General features: G+C 35.4%; 2 protein-coding genes across 15 annotated transcripts; both read right to left on the reverse strand.

Annotated features, from left to right (window-relative positions):
- Positions 1-832: 832 nt before the first annotated feature.
- LOC18439188 (uncharacterized) lies at positions 833-4,765 on the reverse strand. 14 transcript variants are annotated; one of them, XR_966835.3, is made up of 5 exons: positions 4,571-4,765; positions 1,791-3,532; positions 1,475-1,574; positions 1,116-1,233; positions 833-957 (listed from the first exon to the last, which is right to left on the reverse strand). XR_966835.3 is itself a non-coding variant. In XM_006849361.4 (4 exons), exons 1-3 carry the CDS (start codon positions 4,643-4,645, stop codon positions 1,137-1,139), a joined length of 1,914 nt encoding a protein of 637 aa, XP_006849424.2. In that variant the 5' UTR covers positions 4,646-4,765; the 3' UTR covers positions 833-957; positions 1,116-1,136. The 14 variants fall into 14 exon arrangements, 6 of the variants coding, with proteins under 6 accessions (XP_006849424.2, XP_011625234.1, XP_088720708.1 ...); XR_016053952.1 differs by having other exon boundaries at positions 1,445-1,574; XR_016053953.1 differs by having other exon boundaries at positions 1,387-1,574.
- A 7,957-nt stretch (positions 4,766-12,722) lies between these two features.
- On the reverse strand, positions 12,723-18,038 carry GEX1 (gamete expressed protein 1). The gene is made up of 7 exons (XM_011627037.3): positions 17,456-18,038; positions 15,529-16,116; positions 15,121-15,247; positions 14,418-14,604; positions 13,830-13,986; positions 13,619-13,692; positions 12,723-13,234 (listed from the first exon to the last, which is right to left on the reverse strand). Exons 1-7 carry the CDS (start codon positions 17,926-17,928, stop codon positions 13,047-13,049), a joined length of 1,794 nt encoding a protein of 597 aa, XP_011625339.1. The 5' UTR covers positions 17,929-18,038; the 3' UTR covers positions 12,723-13,046.
- Between the last annotated feature and the right edge of the window lie 448 nt (positions 18,039-18,486).

Genomic DNA, 18,486 nt, shown 5'->3' on the forward strand with positions numbered 1-18,486 from the left:
GAGAGAGACAGAGAGAGTATAATTGTATATGGGTCCTACCAATCATGCATCTTCCCATACTTTGTCTACAACCAAAATATCATTTTCATAAAGTTTGGAACAAGAACCAACTGTTTCCAATAATCAAGTACAATCTCCTTGACCACTGAATCCTTCCAAGATCCTTACCACAGGTTTATACCAAATTTAAAGAACAGCCGATTTGATATCTCCTGTGTTGATCACCTAACACGTGAAATGCCTCCAGCAACTTTGTTTGAGCAACAAACCACATCCTCGAAAACATATCAAAACTGGTTTCACAATGTTAAAACCAGCAAATGTATGGGACGTCATCACATGGACTCTTGCCCATAACACACGAGGGGGCCTTTCTTGTACTGATGATATCTATTTTGATTCACCTTGTGAACAGTTTAAAAAAAAAAAAAACAAGAAGAAGAGGGATTGTCTACAAAGAAATCATTTATCTTTTGTACATGGAGGTCAAAATCATTCTCACTCATTAGATGTTAAATTGGATGGCCTGGGGTGAATCGCGAAGTCTGAGAATTTTTTTTTGGAACTTTGTGTCTATTCAATAACTCTCTTACAACCACCCATTTTGAAATAAAAGGGACAAAAATGATTGTGACAAGATAAATAGTCTCTTTGTAGACAATCTTTTTTTTTTCACTTTTTTTTAAAAAAACAAAAAAGGAGAAAGAAGCATTGATCTTTGGGGTGAGTAAAAATGATTTGAAAATTTTCAGATGAGAAAAATACCCCTATGTTTCGGGGTGGAACTTGTGTTGACAACAGTCTGGTGAGATCACCATATCTCTTCCCAAAATTTAAAAGAAAACAACAAACATGTTCCCATGCATATATCTATCTGATCATTTCATTCTTCAATGATCAACTGGCTTACATTAAATTCCCGATGCATACGTCTAGCACACTCATATGGAAGGTTATCTAACAAAAGACAACAGAGATGCATCAGGAATAAATAAACTTAATGCCAACCAGGACATGCAACTAAGATAAACTGGTGACCTATCAAGCTTCTCCTATACATATGATTGTCCAAGACTTAAAAGGAATGCTTCAAAATGGAGGGGATCATAACTTACATGCCCAACAAAGGATTTTCGTCAAATTGCAGCAAACGGGGAAGGGCGAACAGTCTGAGTATCAGGGTAGGCAAAGGGTTGATTCATATCAAGGCTACCATTTGTCGTCAGAACAACCCTGTTCCAATCAAAACAACAATGTTTTATTCTAACCATTCCAACATTACATGTAAACCAAATACTCAAAATGGTTTGAAAATGAGAGTCACAGGACAAAAACAAATCCAAAAAATAAAAAAGGAAATATCATATGTGCATAGATGTATCATACTTGAAGTTGCAAATATGTGCAAAACCATATCTGCATGGATGTATGAATGAAGTCAGACCTAAAAGAGAAAGAAAGAACAAATCCTAACTCATGAAGTTCTGTTGAAGAATTCTGGATTTTCTTCACCTATCCCACCATGGCTCTGTTCACTTGTTGGGGACATGTACCCGACTAGGTTAAAATTGGGCCTAGAAAGCAAGAAAACAATACAGATTCAAATGCCCCAACAACAAAAAGTACACCCACTCCCATTCCCACACCAGAAATAATAAAGAAATAAATAAATATTTTTCAATAAATAATAGAAAGAAAGAGAGAAAAAAGAAGGAAATTCAAGAAGAATAGTATCATTTTTTTATTATTATTATTTTTTGTGGAAACTAAGGAGAAGCATATCGTATTACCCAACATTTCCTTTATTTGGACAGTTCCGCTGGTCATGACCGAAATCCCTGCATGTAAGGCATTGTCTTTTCTTCTTCGCTTGATCCTCCGAAACAGGTTTAGATCTGGAAGTTGCTTGTGTGGGTGACCCAATATTTTTCCTCACAAAAGAAATATCTTCTTGAGCCTTTCGTAGAGTTTTCATTGCAAAATTGTACACAAGTTCATTTACTGCCCCTTCTGTTGCACATTTGACCGCTAGGTTGCACAGTTCATTGTATCGCGTGGTCTGAATAGGGTCCCAACTAGGATGAATTTCAATACGGTTTGCACTGAAAGGTGTGGCACTTGGATCATCCAAAGTAAGCATTGGGCTTCTCATCATACCTGATGAGCGCCTATGTGATCTTAGAAGATGTACTTTTCCTTGGGGTACCATTGCATGGTTATGTTCCTTAATAAATTTTGTAAGGAGCCACTTGTTACCTTCCCTCTTCACCCTTATCATGGCATTGCAGCCTTCCCTTGTTTGTGCTCGTGGCCGCAAAGTAGCAGGGTTCTTTGATGAACGAAAACCCTCTTTGGAGCATACAAAATCTCGACGAATAAACCTCCCATCACGCATTGAACGTATGGTCTTACTAGAACGAGTGCTAAACCCCATTTGCCTAGCATATGCATTATAGAACTCCTTTGCAGCTGCCTCAGATTCAAATAGCATGCCCACCTTTGGCTCATCAGCATTCTCATCAGGGGGGTTAACATCCACCGCCATTTCTTCATTAGCACGCCCAGAACAGAGCTCCATAACTGCAGGTGCATCAACATTCTCAAGTCTTCCAGGTTCATCCAATGAATTCCCTACATAAGATGAGTCAACATCTGCTACCATTTTCCCTTTCATAGGATCAAGCGGTCTCATAGGATCTAGTTTTCTAGCATTCCCCAAGGGATGATTATGCTCCTCAATAAATCTAGTAAGAATCCACTTAGACCCTTCCTTCTTTACTCTTACCATTGCCTTGCATCCCTCCCTTGTTTGTGGTCGTGGCCTCAATTTTGCTTGGTACTTTTGTGCACGAAAACCCTCTTTTGAGCATACAAGATCTCGTCGAATGAATGTTCCATCGCGCATAGAACGTGCGGTTTTACTGGCTCGACTAATAAACCCCACGTGCCGGGCATATGCATCATAAAATTCCCTCGCAGCTTCCTCGGAGTCGAAAACCATACCTATATATGGTTTGTCAACACTGCCCAAAGGAATAGGGTTCACATTGACTACGATTTCTTTTCCAGCACTATCAGAATCTATCTCCATAACTTCATTTGGATCAACATTTGCAAGGCTTCTGCATCCATTAGCAAACCCGACATTGAGCTCCATAACCAAATTTGGATCATTGGTTGCAAGACTTTGAGATTCGTTAGCAGCCCTGGAATCAAGCTCCATAACCACATTTGGATTGACATTTGCAAGTTTTTCAGATTCCTTGGCACCCTCAGGACACAGCTTGACAACCACATTTGGGTTAATATTTACAAGACTTTCAGATTCATGCGCACCCTCAGTTCCATGCTCCATAATCAAATTGGGATCCACGTTCTCAAGTCTTTCAGTTTCATTTTGAGCATTCTCTGAAAGAGACTCGACACCCACGATCATTTTCCCACTCATGTCACCATTTTCAGAGCCCACAGAATTTTCAGTGGATGTAACGCCTTGATTTATGGTGCTCTCCATTACGGTATTATCCAAACCCTACAACGAGTGTCTTTATGTGAGCTGCTAAAAACTTCAAAACAACAATATACTCTAATAAATTAAGGTGGAATATGGTGCTTCCAACACAAAAATCAGCTAAACAAAGATATAGTATATGACAACTTGCTCTCAAACAACTTGGCTCTTTTCTTACATAAATGAGAATAACATTATAAAAGTACCAAAAAAAGTGTAACAAAAACCATTTGACAAGAATGAAAAAAAATATACTTATACTAATCACATAAAAGAGAATGTTCAGTAAATAAAACATTTAACAAGATCAATAATGCACCTCACCTGAATGAGTCCTTTAAGAATGATTTGAACTTTAAAGACAGAAATGAAAGATCTAATCATTGATAAGAAGAAACCACAATGTGGATACAATGAAAAGGATAAAAGGATTTGAAAGACAGCTAAATTATTGTCAAAGATATCAGAGGAAAGATTTCACATAGACAAGCTTTTCAAACCCATTCCTAAATATGGTGGAAAAATCAATTTCACAAACATATAACAACTCAAAAATCAAGAGACTCAATGAAAGACACTTTGGTAGAAAAAGGAAAAGGGGGTAAAAACAAAAAATAAACAGATTAATACTCAGAGTGGTCATAGAGAAAAAGTAAAACATTGTTGCAGTAGCATTAAAATAACAGAATATATGCATGCAGGGATAGGTCGAAAATACACAGAATTAATATACTCAAATAACAATCAGAAAAAATTGAAACAAAAATAATAGAATGAATAAACAAGACCACGCCATAGTTTAATGCCAGACCCCACTTCCTGATTCAGAGAGAGAGAGAGAGAGAGAGAGAGAGAGAGAGAGAGAGAGAGAGAGAGAGCTCCAAATGGAAGAGGTTTGTGGGATCCACCATCAAACGGAAGAAATATTTGAACTTTCAGAAAGAGAGAGAGAGGAACGGGAACCTCTCTGAGTTCTGCAAGACACCCGCGGCCCGGTGTCGAATTCTAGAGAGAGAGAGAGAGAGAGAGAGAGAGAGAGAGAGAGGCATTTCTGCATACCTGATTAGAGGCTGGAAGGGATCTGCTTTCATCTCTGACTGTCGGAGGATCTGCAGAGAGTGAGGCTTCCTCCATGGCAGCTTAGAGAGAGAAACACCTATTTGCTTCTTCGATCGCACAGGAACAATTCGAAGAGAGAGAGACAGAGAGGGGCTAGGGTTTCCTGGACTACAACGGAAGAGAGAGGGAGAGCACGAGAAAATCCAGAGACAGAAGGGAAAGTTTATCGTGATCCAATGGGAAACTATGGTATACGGTACTCTAAAGGATCATCCACCGTTCGTACCGCTGTCACTTATCAATATCCAACGGTTAAAGATCCTTTGGCTACCGTGAACCCTACTCCGTTGGATCATGGTATCGCCTGAAACTACGAGATCGGAGGAGAGAAATGAAGAAGAAGAAGGGGGGGTTGGGCTTCAATTCATTTAATATTTTATAGTGCTCCTTCTTACTATATAAAAGTTAGGTGCTCATCCGGGCAATCGCCGTCCACTAAATGGCTGGACCGTGCAGATGACAAACCGAGAGGCACTGGCTACAAGATCACATGTTATGTTACCGTTCTTTTGTTGTAGTCACGTCGTGATTAGGGCTGCCAACGGACCGAGCTTGGAACGGGGGCGGCCCTGCCCTGGCCCTATTCCCATGAGGGCCAACCCCAGGTTAGTTCTTATCAAGGCGCAGCTTGGTAGGGTGAAATTAAAATAAAACAAAGAAAAAAAAAAATGAAAAAAATACGGGTCGGGCCAAACCCACCAAATTTTGTGGCTTAGGCCCTAGTTTTGAAGGCTGAGCCACCTGGTCCATTGCCACCCGTAGTCATGATTTATGCGTTTGAAAATTACGTAGTCATGAAATTGTCATGTACTCCATCGCCCTATGGACTACGGTCTTGAAGGAGAAATGATGAGAACAATAAAAATGAGATCCGCATGGTTAACATTATGACCATGTGGTTATCACCGTCCCAGCATGGGTACGAAGGTGATGGAGAGACAGGGTCCCCAAAAAATATTATAACTGTAAGTCCTTCTCTCTTCTGTCACCATCAAGATTGGAAGGTGATAATCCGCACGCTCAAATTGTTATGTTGATCATATGCATAGCTTATGACCGTCATATGTAAGCTGTGTAAATAGTCATGTAGAGAGAAATCTTTTAATCTAGGTTACCATAAGCCTAAGCCTTAGGTTTTGCAATAAAAGTTGTGTTTGTGTTATTTGTCATAAAAAAAAAAAAAAAAAATTGTGTTTGTGTTTTATAAAAAGGATAATTTATCAAAATAATTATAAGATATGGCTATTTAATATTTTACAAATATTTTTTATTACACATGATCATATAATAGTTGCAATAAGGTGAAATGTTGAATAATTCATCTTTTATATGTAGCTCGATCAGTTTTTTTTTAAAAAATGAATTGGTGGGCCAAATCAATTACACAATACTTTCAAGCAGCTTGATGCTTCTCAAAGGTTTTTGTATCAATGAATAAAAAAAAAAACCCCTCGAGGATTACAGAACATGGTGAAATTGGGAGGTCTTAGACCTCGATTAGTACCTATTGGTTATGTTTGGCAATTTTTAAAACACTAATAAAAGTAAAAATATATATCAAATATCATAAAAAAAAAAGAAGAAGTAATTTTTAGCACAAAAAATGTAATTTAACCATCGAGAAACCCACAAATATTCATTTCAACCTTGACGATCATAGATTTAAAAATAAAATAGATTTCAGACCCTAAAAATAATGTATCTTGTAACATGTTGGGGCTGTTTTTTTTTCAAATATTCACGTTTCAACTACATCAATACTATTCTTTGAACTTTAAATTTCATAATCAAACGTCCAATATAAATTTCTAGATCATCATAAGGGTTTTCTATAAAAAAAAATTAGATTTTAGGGTAGGATTTAGAAGATGCCATTTGAGATAAACTTGTAAGCCTAATGCGTGGGTGAGATCAACAATGAAGGTTGTGGTTCTTGTAGGTCTACCAATTGCGAGGTGTGGTGTCCACATGATGTGGATGCTTGAATAGTTCGGATTGAATCTAGCATCATCCAACGGTCATGAAATAGCTGTCTTTTTTTAATTTAAAAATGATATTTATTCAAAATTTGGGGCATTTTTATTTTTGTTTAAAAATTATATTTATCTGAAATAGATTCATTTTTTATTTATTTTCTTACTACTTTTATTGGGCGCACTTTAAAAAAATGGATACACCCTAAATTTAAGATCAAATTATTTTTAAATAAAAATAAAATATGAAAAACAAAGCTATTTTGTGAAGGTTGGATGGGGCCTTGTCCAATCTAACCTACTGGTCCCTACGAGGAAAGAAACTCTTCTTTTAAAATGTGGGGTTGTTTACAGTGATACTATTTATCTTTGGTACCAAGAGGTCACAATTACTTACAATCATTTGACGTGAAATCTGATAGCTCGTGTGTGTCACAAAGTTCGTGAAAATTCATTTTGAACTTTGAGTTTGGTCAATGAAATAAATGTAGTAACCCAATTTCACATCCAATGGTCAAGATTAATCGTGACTGCTTTATACCGTTGGTAAATGATCTCATTATATACTTTTTCTTAAAATATTGTTCGAGCCGTACCTAAAAACTTGCACTATAAATTTTTGATAAATTTTTGTGAGGGTCTATAAATCCATATTTTTGCCTCATGCTATGGAGTTTGAAGTTTCGATAATGGCATAGATCTTGTGAATTTGTGAACACTTGAAATGAATGGCCTACAAAGCACGTTACAAGATAGACTATTTTCAAGACTTGAATATTTTCTTTGTTGTGGTCGATATTGATTTACACCTTTCTGGAACTAAGATCATATTTTGTGTGAGAACTGCGGTGTAGCTAACATGTTTTTGATATGGCCATTTAAAACATTCTCCCATAAAACGAGTACCAGGACCATGAGGCTGTCACCGACCCACATATGGATTGGATGGTGATGGAGGGAAGTGGATCTTAATGTACAACTTCATTAGATGAATGGGAAAAATACCTAAACCACTCTCTTTAAAATCGTAATTTCAAATAACCCCCTGGTCATATAAACATCTCATGGAACCCTTGTTAAACAAATAATAACGTTTAACCCCTTCTTTATCTTTTTCTATTGTCCAAATTACAGAATTTATCTTTCTTATTTTTTTCAATAACCTTGTCATAAATATTGAGTTTGTGATGCCTCTTTTAACTTACTTATGAGATTCACGAGATGAGAGATAGATAAATATTGAGGAAATGTTGCTAAAAAGAGGAAGGAAGAGATCCACGAGTGAGGAAGAAATATAAAGACAATGAAAACTTTTCCAGGATTTAGATAAGAGAAAAGTTTATATAGAGCCGAGGTTCTAAACAATCAAATTTGAGCCTACCTTAAAAATTTCACTAGAAGAGATGGTTGTGATGCCCAAATATCTTGAAATTGATCTTCTCCACATCAAGATGTATGGACATGAGAAAAAAATGGATTGCAAGTTTTGAAATAGTATATTTTGTAACGCATTTTTGGATTCTCAATTTTCAAGATTTTCAAGTTTTCATAGATATGTCGATCCACACTAATTTTCAAGCTTTAAATATGAAAATATATTTTAAGGCTATCACAAAGATTTTCAATATTAAAAGTACATTTTTTGACAATATTTGAAGGTAGGCTCTAATTTGATTGTTTAGAGCCTAGGCTCTATACAAACCGCACCCTTTATATGATACGGTGATTAAGAAAAAAATGAAAGATAAATTAGGTAATTTAGACAATGAAAAATGTAAGGAAGGATTAGACGCCATCTTTTATTTTTAACTTGAGTGTTTCATGGGATGTTTAGGATTATAATTTTAGAGATGGGGGGTTTACATGGTCTGTCCCTGCTAAACCATCACCATCCCACGGCAGGTTCATGGTGATAAATGGCATGGTCCCTGGTGTTACTTTGACCTTGTGGATCATGCTATATTTTTCCAAAAAAGATATACTAACAATCGTTATCATGGTCCAATTTTATCGATGGGCGGTGATAGGGAGATTGAGAACTACCACCAAGGTCATGTCATGTTCTTCCCAGTCTACTATCCATCTCCGTCGATTAATTTATTGGGCAGTGATTATTTGTTGACTATAGCCATCTTGTAACATTTAATCTTACCTTTTGAGAACGAAAACAGCATAGTCCATTATTCACCCAAAACCAGGGTTGTCCGTTGAATCATTATTGCTCATTAACGCGACAAAATGGGAAATAAGTTTGAGACCCACAGGAGACACGACCTCATCCTATTCTCCTTCAATCATTTTCAATCATTTTACGTGATGTTGAAGTTATTGTTTTCAAATTTCAAGGGAGAGGTTTTAGGGACCTGGTTTTTATGCGGTCAAGCCTCCATATATAGAAATCCGGGCCTATTAATAAATCTATATTTATAGTAGATTTTAAGACGTAATTTTTAAAGATACGTAATCTCCACCATGGAGATCATGAATATAAAAAAATAAATAAATTTTAAAAACTAAAAATAATATTTCTTGTAAGAAAACATTTAGACCATTAGTTTTCATTGTTTTTAGATGGAACACCTAATTGCATCTATTTTTAAAATGGATGGTTTACACTTTCTGGATAGCATATATAGATATGTGGTCCAGCCTGCATGAAACAATTTTTCGTATTTTATCGGGTGACGTTTGTTTAAGGTATAAACAAGTGTTTAAAAAAACGTCGAGTCGAACCGGTCGCCCGGTTCGACTCGGGAATCGCCATGGACGGATCAAATCTGCGAAAAAAACGGTAATCGTCTGGTTCTAGAGAGAACCGGATGATTCTGTACAGTGACTCGCCGATTCACTGTACGGAATCGGCGAGTCCGTACAGTGATACAGAATTTTTTTTTTTTTTGTTTGTTTGTAATCCATGATAGATTTTTTTGTAATACTTGATCGTTTTTTTGTAATCCATGATCGAATTTTTTGTAATCCATGATCGAAATGTTTGTTTTTTTTTCTTGTAATCCATGATCGAATTTTTTGTTTTTGTAACCCATGATAGAATTTTTTGTAATCCATGATCGAATGTTTTGTAATACGTGATCGAAATGTTTGTTTTTTTTTTGTAATCCATGATCGAAATGTTTTTTTTTTTTTTGTAATCCATGATCGAATTTTTTGTTTTTTGTTTTTTTTGTAACCCACGATAGAGTTTTTTGTAATCCATGATTGAATTTTTTGTATTCCATGATCGAATTGTTTTTTTCTTTTTTTGTAATCCACGATTGAATTTTTTGTTTTTGTTTGTTTGTTTTTTTTTGTAATCCATGATCGAATTTTGTGTAATCCATAATCGAATTTTATGTAATCCATGATCGAATTTTTTGTAATCCATGATTGAATTTTTTGAAAATTTGTGATTTTTTTTTTTAATCCATGATAGAATTTTTTGAAAATTTGTGATTTTTTTTTTTTAATCCATGATCGATTTTTTTGAAAATTTGTTATTTTTTTTGTTTAATCCATATTATTCAAAGAGAAAATGAGAGAGATGATGATTCTGAGGCCACCCTATCACAGCCATATTATTCACATATCGAGTCCCAACAGCAACAGTGTAGGGATGAGCACGACAGTGCAGGTGAGCATGAAGGATGGACAATCTTCGAGGATTTTAGATTGGGAACACAATAAAACACTAACACTCAGGGATTTGGGAATAGTCAGCGCCTGCTAATATCGATGATTCGTTTTTAGATCGAATCAATGAATTGTTAAACGAATTCAATCAATGGCACCAGCGTGACCGAGAAGAACAATAACGTCGTCTATCATTTTATTTTTAGATTATATGTTACTAATTTTATGTTTTATTGTAGTCCATGTATGTTGATATACTTATTCCATGATAATTATATGTTTATCCTTTTGTGTGATGTAAATTAAATGCTGAATGGCGGTTCATGCAAGGAAAGAACATATCAATATTCACATATTCATTCAAAACATGAAAATTCTTAATGGAGTACCCTCATTTCTTATTGAATTCCTAAAAAACAATATTTATAATGAATTTTAATAATTTTTTCGGATTTTTTTTAAGCTTTATTCTGATCGATTCACCCGATTCCGGATCCGGATCGCCGATTCGCCGATCCGTATCGATTTTTTGGAAGCTCGATCCGGGTCAACGATCCTTTTTTTAAACCATTGGTATAAACCTTATATCATTGAAGTAAGGTGTACCTCAACTATGCCAAATGCAGTTTCAGTGCCTCAAAACCTTGCAATGATATGAAAATCACCCCATTATGAAAGTTAAAGTTCCATAAATGATGATGATCAAGCAGATCCATAAATACTTGAAAATTTTGAAAATAGACGGTTTAGATAATGTGTTAGAAGATGAACACCCAAAATTTTGTTGGAAAATGGCTGTTTTGAAATTATAAAACTTTCCAATTAATATCTCAACCTCGAGATATTTAGATATGGAAAAAAGAGGATTTCAAGTCTTAAAATAATGCATATTGTAATACATTATATAGATCGTTTATTTTCAATACTTTCATGTATTTATAAATGTGCTTGATCTTTATTATTTAAAAAGCTCTAATATTTAATATTAGGGAATTGAAACACATTTTCAAGCCATCATAAGAGGTTTGGTACCGTAATTTTATCCTCCAGGGTTTGAAGGCATTCCTTACTTTAATTGTTTTAGGTGGGCACCTTATTTAAACCACACCCCCATTTCCTTACTTTAATTAAGGTGGGCACTTTATGTAAACCACACCCCATTTTCAATGGAGGGGTTTTAGCACAACAGTCAACTCATGTATAAAACTGATTGTTCGATAATGTCGACTATCATGAACATGAATGTGAAAAAATTTAAATTCTAAATACTAAAATGATTTAAATTTTTTATTGGAACATATTTGGACTACTTATTTTCATTCATTTAAAATAAACCATATTTAAAAGTTTAGCATTTGTTTTGGTTTTCATATTCATGATAACGGCAGTAGAGATTATCAACATGTGAAATTTTAAATATAGAAATATAACTTTCCTACTTGCTCTAGCAACTAGAAAAGCTTCCATTATGTCACAAGAGACAAAATGTATAGGTACATTCACTTTGGAAGATTATTTGAACTCCATATATTGGGAATGTTTAAAGATTCATATTTTTTTTTATTTTCTTCTAAATATTGATCATATTATGATTCCAAGGTGATTTCAAAATTTAAAGCCAAACTAATGCCGCTAAGTAAGTGTTTTGCCCTCAAGAGTAAGTATAGAATATGTTCTAACAGGGCATATAACAGGAGGGTCCGAGGGTATTTCAATTTGAAAAGCATTAAACATTAAAGCCCCAATATTAAAATAAAGGATTGGATAATATAAAGATCATTTATTTTTGATACAATGAAGTCATAATCATCTTTAGCCATCAGATGTGAAATCTAATGCCTTTAGGTATGTACGTAGTGTGTGAAATTTTATTTTGGACTTTGTGCAAAGTTAGTTGCACACCTATAATCACCTAATTTCACATCTAAGTGTCAACAATGATTATTACTTCCTTATACCAAAATAAAATAATCATTTCTTTAAAAAAGGGTAAGGTTTGTACAATGTGCCCACCGTATACTATACAAGTAAGGTGCACCTCTAAATTTTGCTAGAAGATGTAGTTTCAATATTAGAATAGCTTGAAAATTTATGTTCAACTTTAATTATGAAATTTAAAATTCTAAAAGAATGTTGTTGATCGTGCAAATCTATAAAAACTTAAAAATCTTGAAAATAGATGATCCATAAAACTTGTTACAAGATGCGCTTTTGTGAAATTCTTTTTTTCTCTTTATATTCATACATCTTGAGTTCAAGGTAATCAATTGGAAGGTTTTTCAACTTTGAAACTCTCTTTTCTATTGGATTTTTTGACATGCACCTTACTTCAATAGTATAGGGCTGCAACCTTATCTAAACATTTTCCAGGGATTAAAACCCCAACCCACTCGTTATAGGATAAATCTTTATTGCATCCATATTTATATGCGTCTGCTTTCAATATTCGATATTTGAGATGAAACTTCGGATATAAAATTTCACAAGTGAGAAACAGACAACAGTTTTGCTATATTGATAGTTAAATCAATCACAAGAAAAGATCTGAATTGTCTATACAAAGATATAAAAGGATACAATATTTCAAGTCCCCAAATGAATTTTGGAAACCATATTAACTAACAAGTTCAGTTGCACCTTCTCTTTCAAAGTCCAAAGCTCTCCATGTCTGCTGCAAGCCAAACCGGTAAAAATATATACCCGTCTATACTGCAAAATATGCTTCTTTTGCTTATAAAAGGGGCTCATTCTTTCTATGTATCGGGAACGAACAAAATTAAGTAACCCCACATGTAATCTTTTCAAACTATATCTATCTAGTTATGCTTCCGAGGACGTAGATTATATGTCTTTAGAGTGATTGTGGAAACTGACTCCTCTTCATCATGTAGGATTGGTATATAATCAGGATCATCGTCTAAGCTCTCATCCTCTTGCAATTCTTTGTTTATCCATGAAAGGAATTTTGTATCATTATTTGTCCCTATAGACAGCTTCTTCTTCTCTGCAAAACAGTAAAAATAAGAGAAAAATCAGAATCCGAAAAAAATATGGGGACTGATTGCATGATAGTAAGGTGGGGCCCACATTCAAGCAATTGGGTGGTACTCGCACTGATTGATTGGTTGGCCACAGAAATGGACAGCCAATCAATTTTAGGAATGACTTTTAGGTTTGGGTCATTAGAGTGGCTAGGTGCCACAACATGATATCTAGAATTCCAGTCCTACCGAGGTCCCAAATTAACGTTCAACAAAAAAAAAAAAAAAAAAAAAGAAAAGAAAAGAAAGGGCAGTCCAGTTGTGCCCTTTTTATTGGAAGTTATATATCATTTCGCAATATTAAAGACCATCAGGAATTCAACTTCAAGATCCAAATGAAACAATACCTGTGTATGCTTCCATGGCATTAAGTTTCTCGACCACAGTCAATAGCATCTGATGGTTTAGAACTTCGTAATCCCTGAAATTAGACCTCAATCAGGAAAATAACGATGACAACTTGAAAATATATGTGCGTATGTGTGTTTGCAAGTGTGCGTGGGTGGGCTTGTGTGTGCACATGTGCAGGCAGTAGGATTTAGTGGCTAAGAATAGTACCTGAAAGTCAAAACAGAGTAGAGAAGTTGGACAAAGGCAATGACCACAAAAGAAATTCGCAAGTACAAAACTTTTTCTGCAAACTGAATATGTTGATCAAGTTCATCACTTCCAAACCGGATGATTGCAAACTCCATAGCAAAAATGACACAGAGACCTGACATAACCAAACTTGGTTAGACCACTCAGAGGTGATACATGAAGTTGCCTCCATATATGAAGCAAGAAAGTTCTCAAATTCCAATCCATACGTTTATGTACACATGCATGTGCCATGGTGTGCAATCACATGCACACACTATTATATGTATTTAGAACAGGCAAGCAGTCAACAGAAAATGCAAAAGCTAATCATAGATTCAGCAATCACTAGGTTCAAGAGTACTTAAGAGCTCTAGCTGCTGCGAAGAAAAATTGTTGGAAAGGAAGAAGACCTAAATGATTCAATGTTTTTATTGATGTAAATGAATATAGGTAAAAAATAGTCATGTTATCAATTGAAAATAGAATCAAATATAATTTATGTTTAGATATATAACGACATCAAAGAAATAACAAATTGAATATGGTGCTCTTGCTGAAACCAACCTAAATATAGGCGTGCTCTTATGCCACATGTTTGCTTCGTACTTGTGATCATATATATAAAAACCATCATTCCCAAGTACAAGAAGAAGGCCTTGATGGCACGGGACTCCGATAGAATTGCTTTGTGCAGGGAGAAAAGCTTATCCAAAGCTGTGAAAATGGTTGCTTGCTTTAATTCAAATGCTTCCTGAGAAAAAGAAATGAACATATGAATAATGAGTCAGTGATCACTATCTTTATTAAGTGATTCATCTAGAATAAGCATGTGTTGGAAAGTACACAACAATCCAATGGACTATGGTCTATTACATCAAAGAGTTATCCACTGTCCATTCCTTATGACAGACATTGGATTCACCTTTGGACTACAATATAGAAAAATCCCTTAAACAATGATAGACTTCCCAATATTATATCCTAAAGAAGCATGGGGAAGCATACTACAATCCAAAGGACTATAGAAAGCTGTAGCCCACTACGGTCACCGCTGTCCAAAGAAAAGATGGTTGGTGTTGATGAGAGCATGGGAGCCGTCGCTATTTTCACTCTTGTTCTGGTCGGTCTCACTATCTCTCATTCACTTTCCATTTTTTCATTGGACAATGATGACCCAAATGGACTATAGGTACACTGCAACCACTATATTATAGTATACTTTCCTAGATTATAGTGTACTTTCACAAGTTCCAACTGTCTTTTATACCTGTGCAGCCAATATGCTTAGAGAGTTTTGAATCAGGTGGTCATGAGCCTGACGAAGTTGTTCTTCCCTATGAATGAGCTCAAGTTGTTGTTCTTGACCAAAATCAGTTAATTTTTTCAGAGTGGACCTGCAAAAATCCAAGATTAAATGAACCATGCAAGGACTACAGTCCACATTTTTTTTGATTTATAAGGACTACATTTCACATTGAGATTGGCAATAAAAAATGCTTGCTATTGTAGTATAAACAATTAAAGAGGCTTGATATTTAAGCTTCTTTCTTCCAAGGCTTGAGAATGAAATTGGTTAAGATTACAATTCCGTCAAGAGCTTGATAATAAACAATATTCATTATTAAGTAAATCTATGAAGATCAAAAGCAAAACAAGTAATTAATGCTATTTGTACCTGCTCTCTTCAAGAGCTTGAGACTGAAATTGGGTGAGATGACCAAGCCCTTCGAGCGCTTGGGATTGTCCATCAAGAAGTTGCTTCTGCTTGATCAATGACATAGCAGCAGCATTCCCAATATCATCTGCTTTGTTTTGAAGGCTCTGCAACTTTGAAGACATGGACTCCCCAACTCGATTGATTTCTCTCTGTGTTTCTATGGCTTTTTCTGAAAGGCTTGAAATGCCCTTCTCCAAGCTCTCATGAGACTCATGAAGAAAGCCCATGTTTAAGTCCAGTCTCTCCCTCATCCTTTCATTCCCCTCCTGTAACTCTGATTGAGAAGAAACTATCTCTCTTGATTGCTCGAAAATAGTAGTGGATTGCCTCATTAAGTTGATAATCTGATCTTCTATGGCCATTGTCTTTTTAGCCACTTCTGTTGCTTGAATATCTATGGAAGTCAAAGAATCAAAAATCTGATTTGAGTTTTGCAGCAAGGATTTCGATCTCTCCTCAATGGTTTCTAACTTTTCCTCTGCATATCTGGCTGACTTTTGCAAGTCGTTTACTAGCCTCTCTGTTTCATGCTTGAATGCATCAGTCCTGCAAATATGAAAAACGAGTCTTAAAAATAAAGGAAATAAATAATCCTAATTGATCTTGAAAAATTCAATAGAGGAATTATTTGGAAGTGTGGTATTTCAAAGTAGATAGAGTTTGTAGCAAAACAGAGGATATTGCTGTACAGTGCTTCAAATCTGCACAAGTAAAACATTAAAAAAGAAAAAAAAAGGAAGCAGAAAAATGTGAAACCATGACTGAATTGTTCTGCCCACTAGATTCAATTGAGGATTATACATAGGAAGAAAATCACATGGATTACCTCAAAGACAAGAAAAATCTATGCTTAAAAATATCTCCATGAAAACTCCCTAAAAATGTTATATAGATGCTGGCTATACGATTATCTAAATAAGTAAAAGCTTGTGAAGTATATGTGCTCAAAAACTAAAGTCCTGTAAAATGATCAATTAAACTTTAAACTAAAGACATTCATAAATTTGAACTAAATTTGGTAAAGGAATCAAAAGAATACATAAACCTTAACAATAGAATATCACTGTAAAATACAACTCTACCAGATTAAATCATAATTCCATAGAAGAAGGGGACAAATTAACTCATTCTTTCATAATGGAATTCTTTAGTTGTAGGACATAGGAAACATCTTTTGGAAACTCAAGACCATAAATAAGATCTTTGATTACTCATCAACTCTGACTCAGAGTTACCGAAGTCCACTCAGAACCGGTGCCCTGCTGGTTCCAGATGGACCAGAGTCGGATCAGATGAGCCATAGTAGGATGATCTAAGTCTGGCCCGAGTCTTCAAAACAGAGGGAGCTGCCAAGCCAACTTGGGACTCACCCAAGTCACACGGCCATGTGGCCCCTGCCCAGTTCTGAAACTGGTTCCATGGTTTTGGACACTGATTAGAATTATTATACTTCAAAAGTCCCAAGTTCTAAAGAAGCAAAGAAACCATGTTAGCACTACTCATGCAAAAACCAAGTTCAGAGGGTGGTCAAACAAACTGGAGCACCCAGTGAAATTGTCAACCATACAAATAGGTCCATTTCAAGATTTTCCAGAAAACAATGAAAATTCAAGCAAAACATGCAAATAGCACTCTTTGAGAAAGGAGCAAATCATCCTATGGACTCAAGATAACGACACCTAACAAAGCATTACCCAGGAAACAGGTTTGGTCTTGTATTTATGATTCTTCCAAAACCTAATTAAGAATTTTGTAAAAGCAAACGATTAGTGTGACACCCAATTTCGAATTTCTATAAGAATTAAAAAATTGAACTTCAATTTCAACCAGGCAAAAACACTTACCAAATTCATAAGGAAAATAAGAAAAAAAGAAATTACTTAACTGTAAGTGATGGCAAATAGAATTCACTTCAAGGAAGAACTCGAGGTACACTTTATGGGCACCTTCATCAATGTTCTTTAGGCATTTAGACATGGGGCTTTTCAAGTCACAGTAAGGAAAAGGGGACCTCCCTGAATCCTTATGAAAACAATCACTTAGATGCCAAGCAAGCCTTGATTTCTTCTCTTGGTCACTGATTATCTCTCTACAACTTGAAAACAGGGCCTTATAAGCATTTTGCCAACACGAATTTGAAACTGTGAGTTTAGTTTTCGCATTCTCAGTCAATTCTCTTCCCTTTGAATTGCTTGAAAAATCCATGGAGAATTCCGCTGCTATGCCTATGGGGGCGTTCCAAACCTCGTACTGATATTGATTATTAGTTGAAGAAGAAAACCAACTCCATGAGTAGGATTGAGAGGGAGAAGATGATAAGATTAAGAAGAAAACAAGAGCCAAGTTGAGATTATCCATGGAAACTACTTCTTCGTAATCCGATTTCGGCTCCTCCTCGGCTTGGTTTTGAATTCCAACTTGCGCTCCACTTTACCCCTCTCTCTCCGTTATACCTTCGTTTCTCCTAACTGCATAGGAAACAATGGAGTCTTACTATATATTAAGAGAGAGAAAGAGATTTCTCGGAACGCAGAAGAGAGAGAGAGAGAGAGAAATTTGTTGGAAGGGAAGAGAGAGAATGTGGAATTCTTGGAGCGCAAGTAGCCGTTGGGAACTTTTGGCGCCAAAATCGGAAGTTAGCGATTGTAGAAAAAGACAAGAAAAAAGGACAAATGGAAACTCTGCCAAAAATAATAAAAAAAAGGGAAATAATTATTTTTGGCGGGTCCCACATTTCAATAAGCCAAAGGATTTTACGCGCTTGAGGGAGTATACTAGCCATCTACTCCCACGAGTAAAATCTAATATGAGTATTTTCATACTCCAAATTTTAGGGGGTGCAACCTTTTCTAACTATATGCTATAGTTAATAAAAACAAATTCCAAATTATATTATTTATGGTCTTAAAAAAATAA

Source organism: Amborella trichopoda, chromosome 4 (assembly GCF_054954075.1).
Source record: "Amborella trichopoda isolate Santa Cruz 75 chromosome 4, AtrichopodaSantaCruz75HAP2 v2.0, whole genome shotgun sequence".
Taxonomy (NCBI): Eukaryota; Viridiplantae; Streptophyta; class Magnoliopsida; order Amborellales; family Amborellaceae; genus Amborella; species Amborella trichopoda.

Excerpts from the sequence above, each read along its gene's own strand:
- LOC18439188 (XM_011626932.3), bottom strand. The coding sequence starts at position 4,645 with ATGGAGGAAGCCTCACTCTCTGCAGATCCTCCGACAGTCAGAGATGAA. Across the intron at positions 3,533-4,570 it reads CCCTTCCAGCCTCTAATCAG|GGTTTGGATAATACCGTAAT; the intron begins GTATGCAGAAAT and ends CACTCGTTGTAG. Across the intron at positions 1,575-1,790 it reads CCAAATAAAGGAAATGTTGG|GCCCAATTTTAACCTAGTCG; the intron begins GTAATACGATAT and ends CTTGCTTTCTAG.
- GEX1 (XM_011627037.3), bottom strand. The coding sequence starts at position 17,928 with ATGGATAATCTCAACTTGGCTCTTGTTTTCTTCTTAATCTTATCATCT. Across the intron at positions 16,117-17,455 it reads TCTATTTGCCATCACTTACA|GACTGATGCATTCAAGCATG; the intron begins GTTAAGTAATTT and ends TCATATTTGCAG. Across the intron at positions 13,693-13,829 it reads TACTCTGTTTTGACTTTCAG|GGATTACGAAGTTCTAAACC; the intron begins GTACTATTCTTA and ends GTCTAATTTCAG.